Source organism: Ixodes scapularis, unplaced genomic scaffold (assembly GCF_016920785.2).
Source record: "Ixodes scapularis isolate PalLabHiFi unplaced genomic scaffold, ASM1692078v2 PGA_scaffold12__126_contigs__length_90152505, whole genome shotgun sequence".
In the NCBI taxonomy this organism is placed as follows: domain Eukaryota; kingdom Metazoa; phylum Arthropoda; class Arachnida; order Ixodida; family Ixodidae; genus Ixodes; species Ixodes scapularis.
The window spans coordinates 59,468,479-59,485,095 of record NW_024609838.1 but is presented as its reverse complement, the minus strand read 5'-3'; the positions used below and the strand labels follow the sequence as shown (position 1 = coordinate 59,485,095).

At 47.0% G+C, this 16,617-nt stretch overlaps 1 protein-coding gene across 1 annotated transcript; it reads left to right on the top strand.

Moving 5' to 3' along the window:
* Positions 1–592: 592 nt before the first annotated feature.
* On the top strand, positions 593–2,042 carry LOC121835224. Its single transcript, XM_042289211.1, has 2 exons — positions 593–1,860; positions 1,976–2,042. The coding sequence occupies exons 1-2, from the start codon at positions 593–595 to the stop codon at positions 2,040–2,042; spliced, it is 1,335 nt and encodes a 444-aa protein (XP_042145145.1).
* The last annotated feature ends 14,575 nt before the right edge of the window (positions 2,043–16,617 follow it).

Here is a 16,617-nt window from a genome sequence, read left to right as displayed (position 1 = left end):
AAGTTTCGTTCGCTCTAGCACGTAGACGAGTCTACTGTTGACCAGAAGTTCAAACGTCTTTCCCAGACAGCTAGTGAGGGCAATCGGCCTGTAGCTCGTGGCTTTGCTTCTGTCCTTTAGTTGTTTTAAAATGGGAACGACCACAGCCTGTTTCCAGGAGCTGGGAAATTTCCCTTTCGCCAAGATTATGTTAAAAAAATGAAGGATAGTGACAAGAAATGTATCAGGTAGGTGGGAAAGCATAGTGGGGTGAATTGAACCAGGTCCAGGGAATGTGGGTTTTGCGGCAGCAAGGGCTCGACCACGGTGTAGGAAGGAGAGGTGTGTGAACGACTCGAAGGCGTAGCGCGACGGTCGCGTCCAATAGTTGTTCACGTTCCCTCCTTTTCTACGAGAGGGCGCCACGGGTAGAGCGGGCCATACCGGTCATACGCGAGAGGTCCGTTTGGGTCGGAGTGCTTGTGACTTCGGGTGTCTGCCGCAGTTTCCGCAGTTGCTGTCGCATTTTTGTGTTTGTTCGGTGACGTCTTGTCTTATTTCGTGTGAGTTTGAGTTTGTTCAATGTATTGGTGGCCATCGGTCAGCTAAGAGTATGGGAAGGAAGTGTTTCGCACCCCGTTGTAAAACGGGGTACAAATCGTGCTCCCAAAAACTTTCGTTGTTTTGTGCGCCAAAAGATGAAGAGCGGCTCAAAGTGTGGAGGAACGCTATACCACGAAAAGATCGAGTCCTCCAGTCTTCGGACTCCCTGTGCGAGCGGCACTTCGAGACACATTTTGTGAGTAAGACGTGGGAGGCTGTGTACAACGGCAATGTTTTGATCAGCACGCCTCGGAAAGCGTCGTTGTCAAAAGACGCCGTGCCAACAAAGTTTCCGGATTGCCCGACTTACCTCTCCAAGGAAACAAAGCGACGAAAAAGGCCTGCTGAGAGGCACAACAGGGGCGCACCGGCGAAGAAGCCATGTACAGAAAACAGAAGTCCGGACCGACCGTGTCAGGTGTACAGCGACCAATCTACAGTGATGGAGATCACAGGGGAAAATGACGGTGCTGCAACCACGTCTGACTTGCCCTTGAATGCAGCACCCGTGTCAGCGCTGTCAACCTTCAACAAACTGTTCGAGAGTCCGGAGTGTGTTCTGCTTCCATCCGCAGCGTGGGGCTTTCACAGATTGCAAGTTGATGACCTGTGCAATCTTGTGTTTAGTGAGTTGCGTTGTGTTCAGGATCCCCAATGCGCAGGGGACACTACCCGCATGAGTCACATGGTGACAGTGAAGCTCATTGATATTGATCAGGACATGAGAGCAAATATCTTTCTGATGGGGAAGCGTGTCTCTTGTGAAGCGTTGGGCTTTACCTGTGAGGTTTCAACTATTGAGGATGTCGAAAGCCTACTTGGGAAGTTGGAGGGGATCCACCTTTGCGGTGGTGGGCCAACAAAAAAAATGTATCCCGAAGTACAACCAGAATGTGCTTTTCTTGATGCTTGCGGACGGTGGCGGCACAAAAAGTGCGTGCAGGTTCTTCCTGCCGCTGGTTCTAGCCAGAAGTGTGCTGGTTTGACAGATACATTGCGGATTCACCAGAGGAGGGCACAGCTCCGAAAGCAAGAGAATGGAGCTCGTACCACTTTCCGGCTTTCGTCTCTTGCAAACGATCAGAAGGTGAGAGTCACTTTCAGACGAGCACAATATGCGCTGAAACGGGCCAAGGATCGCTTGGTGAAGAGAGTTAAAAGGCTAGAGCAAGCACTGAAAACAGCACAGAACAAGTTTTGTTCTATCTCAGATGAATCTCTACAGGAGAAGTTGAGCCAACTGAACATTCCGGCTGCACAGCTGACCGTGGTACAAGAGTGTGTGTCTGCAGCAAAGGCCTCGAGCAAGAAAAACCGGCGGTACACCGAGAACTGGCTACTGTTGTGCCTGCTGTTGAACATTCGGAGCCCCTCCACCTATGCTTTTTTAAAGGACAACGAAATTCTGCCATTGCCTTGCGTCACCACTGTGCGAAAATACTTATCAACTGTCCGTGTGAAATGTGGGTTTGATGCTAGGTTTTTTGCAGCCTTCAAAAAGCAGATGTTGTCTAAAGACCCATTCAGACGACATGGTGTGTTAGTCTTTGACGAGATACAGGTGCGGAAAGAGATGCGCGTTAACTCGAAGACAATGACTTACACCGGGTTCACAGACTTTGGCGACATCCAACCAGCCAGTGATGAACTAGCCGACCACGGGCTTGTGTTTTCTTTTCGTTCTTTTGGGGATAAGTATTCGCAACCAGTTGCCGTTTTTGCAAGTAAGGGGCCCACAAAAGGCACGGTGCTGGCTCAGCTTGTCATGAAAGCTGTCATTTTGCTAGAAGAGGCGGGTTCATTTGTTGATGCCATAGTTTCTGATGGAGCAACCACAAACAGGTCGATGTGGAAGCATTTTGGAGTTAGTGGTTCTCTGACGGGCACAAGAAACTCGTTCACGCACCCATTAGATGAAAAGAGAAGTGTGTATGTTTTCTCCGATGCTCCACATTTGATCAAGTGTGTCAGAAATCGGCTTCATGCCCAGAAAATATTAAGCACTCCCAAAGGCCTAGTGCTTTGGTCACACTTCGATACCTTGTATGTTGAAGATGAAAAAAACCCAGCTTACTTGAAGGTGTGCCCTAAACTGACATATGCCCATGTAAACCCGTCAAACACTTTGAAAATGCGAGTGAAGTTGGCTACACAGCTGTTTAGCCGCAGTGTTGCTGACGGTCTAAAATATTATTCAAGTAGGTCGGTCGCACGCCTGTATGATGTTAAAGCCACAGTGGACTTTACTATGCGCTTCAACAACCTCTTTGATGCTCTCAACAGAAATTTGCCAAAGGAAGGTCTTAAGCCTGGGTGCAGTGACTTTGACGTCCTAGAATCATCTTTGAAGTGGCTGAATGAGTGGGAGCAAATGGTCATTGATGGTAAAATACAGAGAGCTAACTTCTTGACACACTCGACGGCAGAAGGGTTACGTGTAACTATCTTGTCTGCTCTTGGCCTCTCTAACTACTTGTTAAAAGAATGCAACTTTGCATATGTTCTAACTGGAAAAATGAATCAGGACGTTCTTGAGAGGTTTTTTGGCATCATTCGACAGGCAGCGGGACAAAATGAACATCCATCGATGCCGACGTTTTTACAGCTATATAGTATGCTTTCTATATACAGCTTAATCAAGCCACCAAAGTTTGGCAACTGTCAAACCGAACTTGGACAGGAAGCCCCATGCTTGACTCTGTCGGACCTTACGTCAGCGTTTAAAGATGACCTTCAAGAAGAGACCAAGCTACAGCAACTTAGGAGGAGGCTAGATGGTTACATCGGTCAGGAGCTTGAGTGGGAAGAGGTTTTCGACCATTCTTATGCTTCTTGTGAAGTTGTGGACTGTATAATATACTATGTTACTGGGTACATGTGCCGCAAGCTCCTTAAAAGCACAGAATGCCATGTGTGTAAACGTGGGCTTGCTGTACCCTTCTCACACTCTCAGAAGCCTGAGGCGGCCCTTGTTAATTGCAAGACCCTGGGGAGGCTCATTCACCCCACGACTAGTATTTTTGTTCTCCTCCGTGCAACGGAGATGGAATTTCAGAAGCATTGTAAGAAAAGGAATGCTTATGAACTAACACTAGACAATGTCTTGGACAGCAACTGGCTGTCGTTTCCTTGTCCCAGCCACAAAGACGACATAATCACTAAGATCTTGCACTATTATGTTGCACTGCGAATGAGACAATATTGCAAGCAGCAAAAGGACAAAGAAAACAAGACGAATCATCTCAGAAAACTCTCAAAGCTTGTGCGACCAAACTGAGTGATGTTTTATGATGTACTGTTTGAGATAATTATTTTTTCAGAAGTGTAATAAACAAATTTTCATGCCTGTAAATATGTCCGATAGCTATTCGACAAAAACATGATAATTCTTGAATATTTTGCGGTGACAACACAGCATGAACATCGCTGCTGTGAAGTTCACGACGTCCTCAGATTTCTCACTTTGAATTTCACAATGAATTCGCGCACATAACATGTTGAACATGCACGTTGCCTGGGTATAAAACCTACAAGCAGGCTGCAGGGCTGCAGCAGCATCCGCGTCGATAAGGTCAAAATTAATCCTGAATCTTTCGCAAGGAAACCCTGGCATGCTCTCTTCGTAGCTTCGAGGCTGACGTTGGGTAGCCCCGCACAGAATCGCTCGCGCGCGCAACTAGCATGCCTTGGCATTGGGCACTTCAGAGTTTTTAGACCGAGTACGCCATGATGCGAAGTTCTACTCAGGCGATGACAAGCGCAGAGTTAAAGAGCAACTCTCCAACGCCAACGTCGTTTCGCACGCGAGACAACAAGCACCGAAATCGGGCACAGGATGCAAACGCTCGCTGTCGTTACGTTGGAGTTTAGACCACGACCTTCTCGTCGTTTGGACAGCCCTTCAGCTATTCAAAATTATAAACATTGTTTAACAAATGCACAATTAGGCTACGCCGAAAATGAGGCGCGCGCTCCGTGCCGTGCAAAGCGCACAGAAATTCACGGCTCTGATGGCCCGGGAACGTGTAGCGCCACCTGCCGACGCGCCCATCAACCATGAACTAAGTTTTCCCACGCCGACGGGCCGCGTTGAGTCACCTCTCCTTCCTACACCGTGGGCTCGACGAAACTCGACAAGAGAGAAGGGACGGCTACATTCTTCAGTACAATCATCTGACATACGAATTGGAGTTCTCTCACATTTCGACTTAAACCATAGAAACTCTGCAGTGTCATTTTCGGAACTGGAGACTTGTGCAAAGTGCTTACCCAGTGCTTTGGCTTGCTAATATAACGATGAATAAGCTTCTTCATTCTCAGCTAAAAGCAAGGGGATTGAGAAAGAACGGTAGTCGCCCTCCATTCTTCCCACTCTGTCCTGACGATCTTGGCCGGTGTGTAACTATTGATGGAGGTTGCATACGAGCAAAAGGATCTCTTTTTGGCCTTTTTTCTGATATAGTGGGCTTTCGCACGCAAATGTTTAAATGCCAGGAGGTTTCTGGAGGTCGGATACCTTCTAAACGTTCCCCAATAACAGTTTTGTCGCTTTCAGGATTCTCTACACTCATCATCCCACCATGGCTTCGGGCGTCTCGGCAGGTTGCCGGATGTCTGTGGGATGGACAAACGGGCTGCCTTAAGGGTTCCTGTTGTAATTAGTGCATTTCCATCGTCCACAGAGACCACTTGTGAAAGGTCCAAGGAGAAAGGAAAGCTTCACTTAAAAAAGCTCCCAATCTGCTAAAGAGGTCTTCCAACGAGGAGGACAACAAGGAAGCCTAAGTAGAACTTCTAGCGGAGTAAGGTACACTAGGAAGTGGTCGCCCCCATAAGGGTTATCGAATACGTTCCAATTAAAGTCGTTAAAAATCGCAGATAAACAAATAGTGAGGTCAAGACAAGAGAAAGAGCAGTTATTAGAACTGAACTATGTTGGTGCTCCAGTATTTAAAACACACACTTCTCTAAGAGACAAATACCGTGCCACAACAGACCCCCGGGTGTCAGTCCGATCACTACCCCAGAGCGGGTTATGTGCATTAAAATCGCCCATTAAAATAAAAGGTTCAGCCAGTTGGTCAGCCAAGGCTTCAAGCTGGGAAAGTTCCAAGGATGATGAAGGAGGGGTGTAAATGGAGCAGATGGTAATAAGGCGATCTCGTAGCAACCTTGCTGCGACGGCCTCCAGAGAAGTGTAAAGAAAGACATCTCAGGCAGGTAAACTACTGTTTGCAATAATTACAACTCCCCAAGAAGCGCTAGAGGTCGTCAAGCGATCCCTCCTGTATATCTGATACGATTTAAGAAATGTATATTAGATGGCTTCAGATATGTTTCCTGCAGACAGAATACGGAAGGTTTATGTTTGTGCAACAAGAACCTCACATCGTCCAAATTACTAAAAAGACCTCGGCAGTTCCACTGCATAAAACGCATTATTTAAAAAAGCAGTAGAGCAAATATCAAAAAGTTAAAAAACGCGAAAGAGAATAAAAAACGAGAACATACTGATCAAAAGGGATCTTAAGGTCTTAAAATCTATCTTAATACGCAGGGCATTTTTATTTTCCGTAGCTTCCTTCTGTTTCCCAGTGGGACCACTGGGAGCGCAAGAGGACGACTCAGATACTGAGAGGAGGGAGTCCTCGTCAGATCTAGGTCCGTTCTCACCCATTGGCTCCTCAGTTGGGGAGGCAATGGCCTCAGGTTGACCTGCAGAGGTCGACTGCTTGGGGGGCTTCCCAGGCTTCCTCTGAGGAGCTGAGGTCCGGGATTGGAGGCCCCGGCCCCGAGGGACCGAAGCAGCAGGTGGGCAGGGGAGGTCATACCCTGCCCTGAGGTGGATGCTGACGCAGCAGCAGCCACCTTTCGGTTTGGAGGCGGTGCCACGGGCACCGCTCCCGAGGTGGACGCTGATGAGGGAGCATCCACCTTGCGGTTTGGAGGCTGTGCAACTGGCACTGCTCCCGAGGAAGGGGGACCTAACAGAAGATGCGGGTCGTCCGAAGACGTCTGCGTTCCCGTCGACACCATTGACCGTGCCGGACCCCTGTGCACGGCCTGGGCATAAGACCCTTTCGAGACAAACACAAAGCGATTCTTTGCATCAATGTAGCTTATATTTTCTTTAATTTTTAGTGCAAGAATTTCTTTTTCTTGTTTCCAGACAGGGAAGGATCTGGAATGGGCAGGGTGGTGGCCTTCACAGTTTGAACACAGAGGTTCGCTCTCACATGCTTCAGCAACGTGCTCTTTACTAGAGCACTTGGCACACTTGTTGGTCCTCCGGCAGCTCCGCGACACATGCCCGAACCGCTGGCCCTTAAAGCAGCGCAGCGGATTTGGCACATATAGGCGGACGCGGTACTGGAGGTAGCCGGCTCTAACAACTTCGGGAAGAGAGGCCGATTTGAAAGTTTAAATAATCTGTTTTGTTTTCAATTCTACGCCGTCCCGACGCAGGGTGATCCGCCGTGCAGCCGTCACTCCCTGCGTGGCCAGCCCCTCAACGACTTCTTTCTCCGGCGTATCAACGAGGTCATCCTCAGAGATGACACCTTGAACACTGTGAAGGGTGCCATGTGCTGTGACAGTGACCCTATAGTCTGAGATAGAGTTTAGCGCTAAAGGGCGTCACTTTGTCGCTTAGTGTTAATCTGAATGAGGAGGTCGCCAGATGACCTTTTCTTGGCATGAAAGTCTTTTCCAACCACTCCCTCTATCACCTTCGCGACGAGAAATGGGGACAGTTTGGCAAGAGCTTTTCGGTCTCTGAATGCATTACGAGGAATTTTGAAAATTTTTCAGGCGTAGATAGTGGTTTTTCAGAAACTAGAGCTTCGGTGCGGCCTCTTTTCAGAGGCGGATCAAGAAAGTTTCGTTTGGAACCCATAATACTGGGAGGATCTTCGGTGCCCCGGGGTGCGCCACCCACAAAGGAGCCCAACACGGGGTAGGTAATGCGCCATAGCAAGAATGGCTTGGCTGACGACATTACACTATCAGCGCTGCCCAGGCACTATAACCCAGTGTGGTGCCAGACAGGGGGTCTGTCGCCACCCAAGGTTAGTCCTTGCCGCCAAAGAAGTTGAAATGGAAAAAAGGCGAGAGAAGAGGAAAGAGAAAGAAGAGAGGGGATAGTAGAAGAAATGGCGCCTGACTGCATCATCCTGGTCGGGCCAAGCCAGGACATCCGTTTACGAGAAACGGGGGCCAAAGTGGTGTGTTGCCTCACCCGGGGGCCCCGAAGGGTCCAAACCAACCCCGGGTTCAGCTCAACCACCAGGATGCCCTGTTCCCCGGACACGGGCTCACCACGCACAGCCAGACGTGGGTGGGTCTTAGCCACTTTTTACTCAGGGCCTGTGGTGTCGCCAATCTGGCTGGGGTCCGTGGTGACGCTACTTACCAAGCACCTAGCACATAAGGTGCAGGCGCCCCCTGTGGGGCTCGGGGTCCGTGGAGACGCCTCTCTCCAAACACCTGCTTTCACAGGTGCCCCCTGCGGGGATGCGTGATTAAGATGAGCGAAGTGGTGTTACTATGTTTAAATTGTAGGCACATTTTATATTTCAATGACAGTGGTCTGAAACATTGCGCTTTCAACCTAATAAATGATAAAAAGTTTGTACCTCTCTAACTTCTGTGTTTTGCGTCTTAACTTAAAGGCTCCTAAAAAGTTTGTAGCATCCCTACATAGAAGATGTTATAATTTCTGTAATTCCACCACTATGCAGATTGTTCTGCAAAGGTAGTGCACAGTAAAAGTGATGTTATGTAGATCTTGGCATATTCCAGGTAATTTGGACACTTTTCTTTAATGATTTCAACTATAAAGTTTCCGAGACATGGGAGGCATCGTCCCTGAGTGGGCAGCTAGAAAACGGATATGGTTGGCCTTTAAAAAGGCTGTTGAAGATGGTTTTGCCAATGCTGTCAGAGTGGTTGACATTGAATGATAAGTAACATTACCATCATAAAGGACGTGCGACACATGGCTTGCAGAACATTGTACAGCAACGGGGCTGCCATGTACTGTCCAGCAGTCTTTGTGTATCAAATCATTTAAGCTAATATTGTTACAATCCTTCCCCAGTCACTCTATCGGGGCAGGTCCGGCACCGCAAGAAATTGGGTTGTTGGCGGGCAGTCGATGGCTTGTTGGCTGCAGGAAGAGAAGAGAGAGTGTGGGATGGTCACTCAAAAGGAACTGTGTTCTTTTATAAGTAGGGTTTCATGCAGTCTTGGGTAGTAACGCGTTACTAGTAACGCGTTACTGTAACTTCGTTACTTTTTCGGTAACTTATAACTGTAACGAGTTACTTTTTAAGAATGTAACTTGTAACTGTAGTTCTATTACTTTTTTCTGAGGTAACGATGAAAGTAACGAAGTTACTTTTGTCGTTACTTTTCAGTTCTTTGTGAATAATATATCATTAAACGAGTATAATCTAGCTATTCCTTGCACTTTCCAAAGTGTCTGTTCCGTCATTTTGAGTGTCAGTTGGCCTTGCACAAACTTGAGAATACGTTCTTTCTCGCGAGTCACTATCCGAATATAGCCACGTGTAGATTTGATGAAGAAAAAAAAAAGAAGAATGTAGTTACCCTTACGCACCTGCTTGTACTTTGTGACTGAACACTTACATCTTAGTATATTGAAGCACTACCTCTGTTGCGGTTTTTTATTTTCTGCGCACGCAATTCAATCGGGTGAATCAACCGTGAAACAACAATACACGCGGAGGGAACTTCGTATGTTTCGTATTTTGATTAGCGCCACTACTCCGCACTGCGCATGTTTCGTATTTTGATTTGCGCCACTACTCCGGCGTTGTTTCAACGGTGGAGGCAAAATTTACTGTTGTTTGCGCAGGGCTTGTTTCTGGTTCGCCGGGTACGAACTGAAATATATCAAAGGAGTCCACGAACACAGCGCAACCGTCAACGAGCCAGCAATGTGCTAGTGCTACAAGGATAGGGATGTTGATGAGAACAGAACAAAGAACAAGCATGGCCGGCGTACAGAGTATTTTTCTGTGGTGAAGTTGGTTGCTAACTATTTGACCGCAGTATGCAAACTTTGCAACAAGGAGTACTCCGACAACAAGTCTTCGTGTTCAAATCTGAGAAAACACATCCAGTTCAATTTTTGTCTTTATTCTTTTCATAATATTGACTAATTTTCCAGCTAAATTATTAAGTTTGAATTTACCGCTATGGTGAAAGCCCGACTGATTCGTGTCTATATTTTTTTTCTTTAAAACATTAGTTTTTCTTTAATTTTTGTGTTATAGAAAAGTAACTGAAAAGTAACGTCGTTACTTTTTGAAAGTAACTGTAACTGTAACGAGTTACTTTTTTGTTGCGGTAACTGTAACGGTAACTTCGTTACTTTTTTGTGAAAGTAACTGTAACTGTAACGAATTACTTTTTAAAAGTAACTTACCCATGACTGGTTTCATGTCTAGAGAGTTTAGTAGTTCTTGGAAAATTTAACTCTTGGCTTACTTAGCTTTCCAACTGTCCAAGAAATAGATCCATCCCAGGTAGCACACTTGCCTGGTTTACCTGGGGCCAAGATTGGCACTTAGTTGTGATAGCTTGGCCACGACTGCCCAGCCATTGACGTCTGTAAGCCAGCCTGGCGTTTCAGTCTTTCCTTGCCCCAGAAAGCCACGGAACTAGCACGGAACGTCTTCCCTGGTTGACCAATCAATTTCTTCGGTTATTGATGGCCATGGTAAACAGGCCGCTGCCAGCATTTGATGTAGCCTGGCTATATATTGATTTTCCTCGGTCAGAGATGGCCACGGTAGCAGTGCCTCTGCTAAGCTTTGAGGTTCCATGGTGGTTCACAGGAATTCCTTGGTCCGCTCAATACAAGCAACAGCCAGTGTTCAGCATGTTGCCAGATCGAAGATAGGGTGAGCCAAGGAATGGCAGGGAGTTGCCGCTATGCAACGTTCCGTGGCTCAAGCTCGTATTTTATTGGACCCAGAATTCCCGATGAAAGCCACTGTTACTCTACAATTCATTTAACATTTTTCACTTTTTTTAATTCGTATGAGCGTTCTCTTCACACATTTTTGGTGTGTTGTGGCACGAGCCCTCGCAGTAGAAAGCGACGTTACAGTGCAAGAAGTCTGTTTTAGCTAGAATCATAAAAAAGAACACGTTTTCCCCATTGAAAAACAAAATTATTTAAAAACAGTTTGGATATGATCAGGCCCAACCCAAAATGAACTGGTTGTAGTGGAATTGTACCGGACAAATTGGAAATCAAACTGTGGAGATCGGTCGAACTGAAACTTTATAACTTTCCCGCTTTTTACCGCGGCCTTTATCTACCCTGGCTTGCACGGAGAAGCCGCTTACAGCGCAAGTGCCCGAGGCGGGGAGCCTCCCACGTGATGTTGAAAAAGCGCGGGGAAATCCGGCACCCGCAGGTGCAATGTGCAGGTGAGTCAGACGCCTGCAATGCGCCAGTGCCCCGGGACCGGAAATGATACAGTGTCCCGCGCGCAGCGCGGATGCCTTGAATGAGGAGAGCTGCTCACATGCCAGGACAGGGAGCGCGCGGGCCAATCAGCGCGGCCCTCGCGTCCGCTCGAAGCGCCAGTTTGAGTCGGCGGTGGCGCAGTTCCAAAAACAAAAAAGCCGGATTTGGCGTTAGTGACGCGAAATTGGGTCTTTGTTCCCGCCAGTTCCCGCTGCTGTTCTGCTTGGGGAGGTTAGAAGTTGCTGTGTTTTTATAAGATAGTTTGCCGGTGCCTTGAGTGCTGCCTCTGCCGATGGTTCCTGTGGCTGATAACGTCCTCCGCTTGAGTTCCACTCGCTCTTGGGTGAAATGGCTGCATCCCAGAACGGCGTGTTCGGAATTCGATCCGTCCTCATTGCAGCGCGGGCAATAGCTGTCTCTTGGCTCCGCGCCAGCGAGCAAGGTAAGCAGGCTCGACCATTTATATTCATTTTCATAATCAGGTGCATTTGAGACTGAACCTTTTTGCAACCCAATTTAGAACAGCTACGCTAGTAATACAACCGCCAGTGTATACATTCAGCTTCAGAGATCCTTTACAACACGGGTTAACAACTGTGGTAGAGGATCCGGCTGTTGTTACCCCCCTTCCTGTCTTCCAAGTCTGTCGCCCGCTATGCAACTCGCAATTGCGAGTTGCATAGCGGACGACAAACTGGAGAGGCAGGAAGGGGGTAACTGCAGCAGGATTGTTTCATTCCTAGGCGTTGATTTTCGTAAAGGCTGAACCGTATGTAAGCGATTAAACGAGCGACGAGCGGCGGAAATTTCCCGCAATCGCGTCGCTCGGTTTTTGAATTTCTAGAAATCGACACTGATCGCCTTGGTCGCTTGCTCCCGTCGCTTTCATGCGGTTTGCCGCGTCGCATGAGTGACCGAACGAAAGCGAAGCGGAGCGTCGTCACTCGTCAAATCGCTTAGATGTGGTTTATTCTTAATTGCCGCGACACTGGCACCACATGTACGATTGGCCACACGCTTCCATATTCTCTCTCATACTGTTTATGATAGTGCATGTTTTTTATTCGTGGCATTAGTGACATACCCTTTTAGAACAGACGGGTGCGAATAAATCTGCCATGGTTCTAATTACTGATGTTTATTCTTATTTCAGATGCCTTGGGGTACTACGTTAGCTACCACCGGAACCCCGACACTCCAGAAGATGTGGAGAATCTCGCCAACCGCCTGGGACACATGAATAATATCATGACAATTTTCTTGCATTGTACACATGTTTTATGCTTATTTTTGTGGCCTGCAGTATGTATTTATCTTTGGTGAAATAAATTGAATTTTATTAATTTAACACGTGTGTTGTCAATATGGCCAGTTAAATTGGTTTAACTGCATGGTGAATTTATATTGTCTAGCCAAGCTTGGCTGACCACCCGGCCACTAACCTGGCCCATGCTGTATATACAATAAAGAGCCAGGCTTGGGGTACCACTGGGCTTCCCGCCTTGCCCATGCTATAATTCCAGCGGTAAGCCAGTCCATGGCTACACAGAGAACTGCCGGTGGTCGCCAGACTGGCATACCAGGATGGGGCGGCCTAGCGCCATGGTGCAAAACAATCTAGGCCCAGTAAAACTTCCCCGGCTACCCAGCCTGGCTCAAGCTTGAGCCGGTCGTAATGTGCTGCTTGGGATGATTTGTCCTCAGCAGAAATTAGCAAAATAATTCCCCTCTTCTTTAACTGCTCGATATTTTAAAAGGGAAACCAGAGATCTTTTCTTGGGAAGTCAGAGTCTGTATTCATTCGCCTTGCGAAAAAAAAATGTCACCCAGTGGTTTTATTTTTTGGCCATGGATAACCTTCCCTATCGAAGTTTATTGAAGAAATACAATCTGACGGATCTTTACCGGCTAGTCATTGTTTTTATTTTTTCGAGTTTGTCTGAAAACACAGAATCATACTTTAACCAGAAGGCACACTTTGTCATCACTAATATACTCAATGAATTCATGGTGCTGACTACGGTTTCAATACTTCATCAAATCATTTCTTTAGACAAGCATACAAAAGAAACCACTGGTGGCCTAGCACGGTGTTCACCAAGTAAAGAATCTAATCTCGAAGACTGCATAAACGTTATGGCGTTCTGGAATTCGAAATACACTATGTGCAATTATTAAGGCCAAAACCTTATATGTTTCATCGTTCGGTCCTTGAGAAAAAACACGTCGACAATACAAAATGTACCAAAACTTTTATTTGACATCTGAAAATATTAATATTCCTCCGAAAAAGACTTTTAGCCCACGTCCCTCGGCTGGCGTCGAACCAGCAACCTTTCATTCAGCAGTTCAACGCAGCACCGCCACAAGCGGAGGGGTACCGCCACATCCGTAATTCATGTGTCTGTCTTTAATGCATCGGTGCTTGGGCTTTCCCCTTCAAGTCGTCTTGGGGATAACATAAGAGACACTGCGGTTTTTCCGGAGCTAAATGCAGTTTCACACAGCTTACCATGGTTATTGGTGGCGGATGAAGTTCAGGAAGTTGTGGCCTCTTGTCCTGCTGTGGCTGCACGAGTGTGCAGTGGCTGCACGAGTGGATCTGTTGTGGCTCCAGGCAGGTGTCTGAAACAAATCCACTGTGCTCAGAGCTTCTTCCTGACCTGGAGCTTGATGAGCTTGCTCATCTTGCGGACCCCAAAGATATGGCGGACGTGATACCCATCTGCCGCGGAGTATTCCCTCTTTGGGCCCTTTTCTCGATTCAGAAAGACGGGCTGCATGAAACAAACATGAATAATTATCCCATTAGAAATAGCAAAGTTGAAGAAGTGTGAACACCCTTTTCAATGAAGCATGTAAAATTCTATCTGAAACAGAACAAACATACAACAGCTGATTTCCTACTAGTATCGTGAACACCTGAGTTACCCGAAAAATGACGGGCCAGCAATTGGCCACTCGCAGAATATAAAGACTAGTCTCATGGGGGAATGCGGTGAACCTCCCAAAGTTCGTGCTTGAAGGGTATAAAAATTTTCAAAACTTGCTGAGGTTCGAATTTGCGAAGTTTGTAATTTATTAACTCTGCCAGGGTTTGAAACAAAAAGATTGAGGTACCCCTAAGCACGTCTTGTAAGTTGTGAATGCGAAAGCATGCAAGCCACTCGTCCGCTCCTTTTTCGTCACCGGTCAGCGCGTGTGCTCCCCTGGTGACGTTGGACGCTCCGTGCCCAGGGGAGCAACGGCGCGCTAATGGACACGCAGCACCATGGGGTGAGTGGTCTTGGAAACTGACGACCGTAGCGGCCAATGGGAGCCCCGTCGAAGCGCGCCAGCCTGTGGAACTGAAGGAAACTATCTGCTGCTTTTGCGCTTCAAACTGATGACGCCAGCTCGCTCCATGAGACAGTTAGTGCTTTTGCATTAAAAAGTTTGCTGCTTTCGAACACTGCCTTCACGGCACCTCTACTACTATGGCACCGAAGGCGGCAATAGGAAACTGCCGTATGCATCCTCCGGTGTCACTGTTTTACCACATGCATGTTAGTGCCATAAAGGAGGTGACTGGATAGCTTCTTCGACAAACTTGCTCCAATACGTATTTAATTAAGACTTGCCCTAATGGTATAGAATTTTTATGTACCATTAGGTCAACAGGGGAATAGGAGACCTCACTCCTCCCCGGGAGTCTTAAAAGAGGCTACCATTCAGAACCGAACAATACTGACTGTTGCCACATTTCTCTTACATCGCAAACTTGGTATATGATATACCATAGAATACCGTGCACCCGTCCATACCACATTAAACGTCCATGCCCAAATTTGTAAGATCTGAGAAAATATGCACAGTACATTTATATGTAGAATTGATGACCGGAGAAGCGCTCATCCCCTATTTTTTATGATTATCTCAAAATTCTGAGTAGGCGCTTGCCCGGCATGTTACGGTATGCGTCATTGCATACGAACAGAAAAGCAGACTGCCCACACAAGTAGGCAGTCCGTACACTGTACATGTACTCATGATCGAGGGCGAGTTAAGAACAAATTTTGATGGTTGGAATTTTCTGCGGGCGACTAGCGCAGGCGGAGCTCACCTCTTGTTAATTTTGTTTCACCGACAGAAACTTGAGGGAATTAAATGACACTCCAATGTGGCTCATGGACGGAACATTTAAGACTGTGGTGCTGCCCCTCAGACAGTTATACACAATTCACGGTAATCTTAATGGCCATGTGTTTCGTTTTGTTTACTGCCTCGTAACTCGACAAACGCAGATCGTGTGCGAGGCGTTCTTCGAAGAAGTATTGAACTTTGCTGCAGATCTTGGACTTGCACTAGATGTGAAAACAATGACTACAGATTTCGAATTGGCAGCAATCAAACTATTCAGTCGTTGCTCCCTTTGTCAGATGTGCACAGTTCCTGTTACCCTTGTGCCAATGAGTATGGAGGAGTGCAGCACCTAGAACTGGTAGTGCTTTACAAACATTATGTAGATGGCTTCGCCATCAAGGTGACTCAGCGTGCAGCCTTTTCGTTCTTGCCGGCCAAATAAGTATGAGATGCCTATGCGTTATTGAAACCACTCTTCCCGCAAGAAGCTTCCGATCTGCTGTGATGGTGGGAGGACAGCTACCACTTTGGAAAATCACGCCGCCGTGTTGGCGGTGCCCTGATTAGGAGTAATCTGTGGCACTGTCCCAGATTTTCTTTTTATCGTTCGCAGATATGTTATGTTATAAATCGAGACACAACGCGTTCCCGCGTTTCGGCATTTTGACATTTTGTAATTGCATTCCTATATCAGGCGTACCCCAGTTGGGGTACGCCTGACATAGAATATTTTCAGCATTGCGACAATTCGGAATTCGTGGCATTTGAAATACTTCCTGTAAAAGGAGCTTACACTCTAGCACATACTTGCATCCACTTTCTTGTGTGGAACTCAATCCTTATAAATAGGCCCATCGATGCGCCACAAGACACAACACTTCAAAACAAAAATAGTATATATTTAGACTGCAGACACCATAAAATACAAGTGGACCCCACCCAATTCTACTGGATTTCGGATAAAACGGGCAATTTACAAGCGGGTTGATGAGGACGACGTCAGCCATCTGCCACACGTTTTTTTTTTTTTTTGCCTCCTCTCCATTCGCCAGCAGGCGGTTCAGCAGTCGTGTGCGGCCCTTGGCTTCCTGGTCTACCCAGCACCTTGGCAGCAACCTGAACACCAAAATGATGCAAAATACACACAAAAAGAAACAAAGAAAAGCAAGCATTAGACACACAATACGGAACTGAGCAGTCGACAGAGTGCTCAGTGTAAGCAGGCCGCCAGTCGGGTGATGAATGATGTTTATTGTTCCGAAGTGCGCCTTTATCAAGGCGAGGAACGGTGTGACGTAGGACGTCCCACGGTACATGATTGGATAACCTTTTTCACTAGCATGACACAGCTTGTGCCCTGCTACATCTCCCCTCTTTAAAAAGGAATGGGAAAAGGGGAAGGGGCTTTG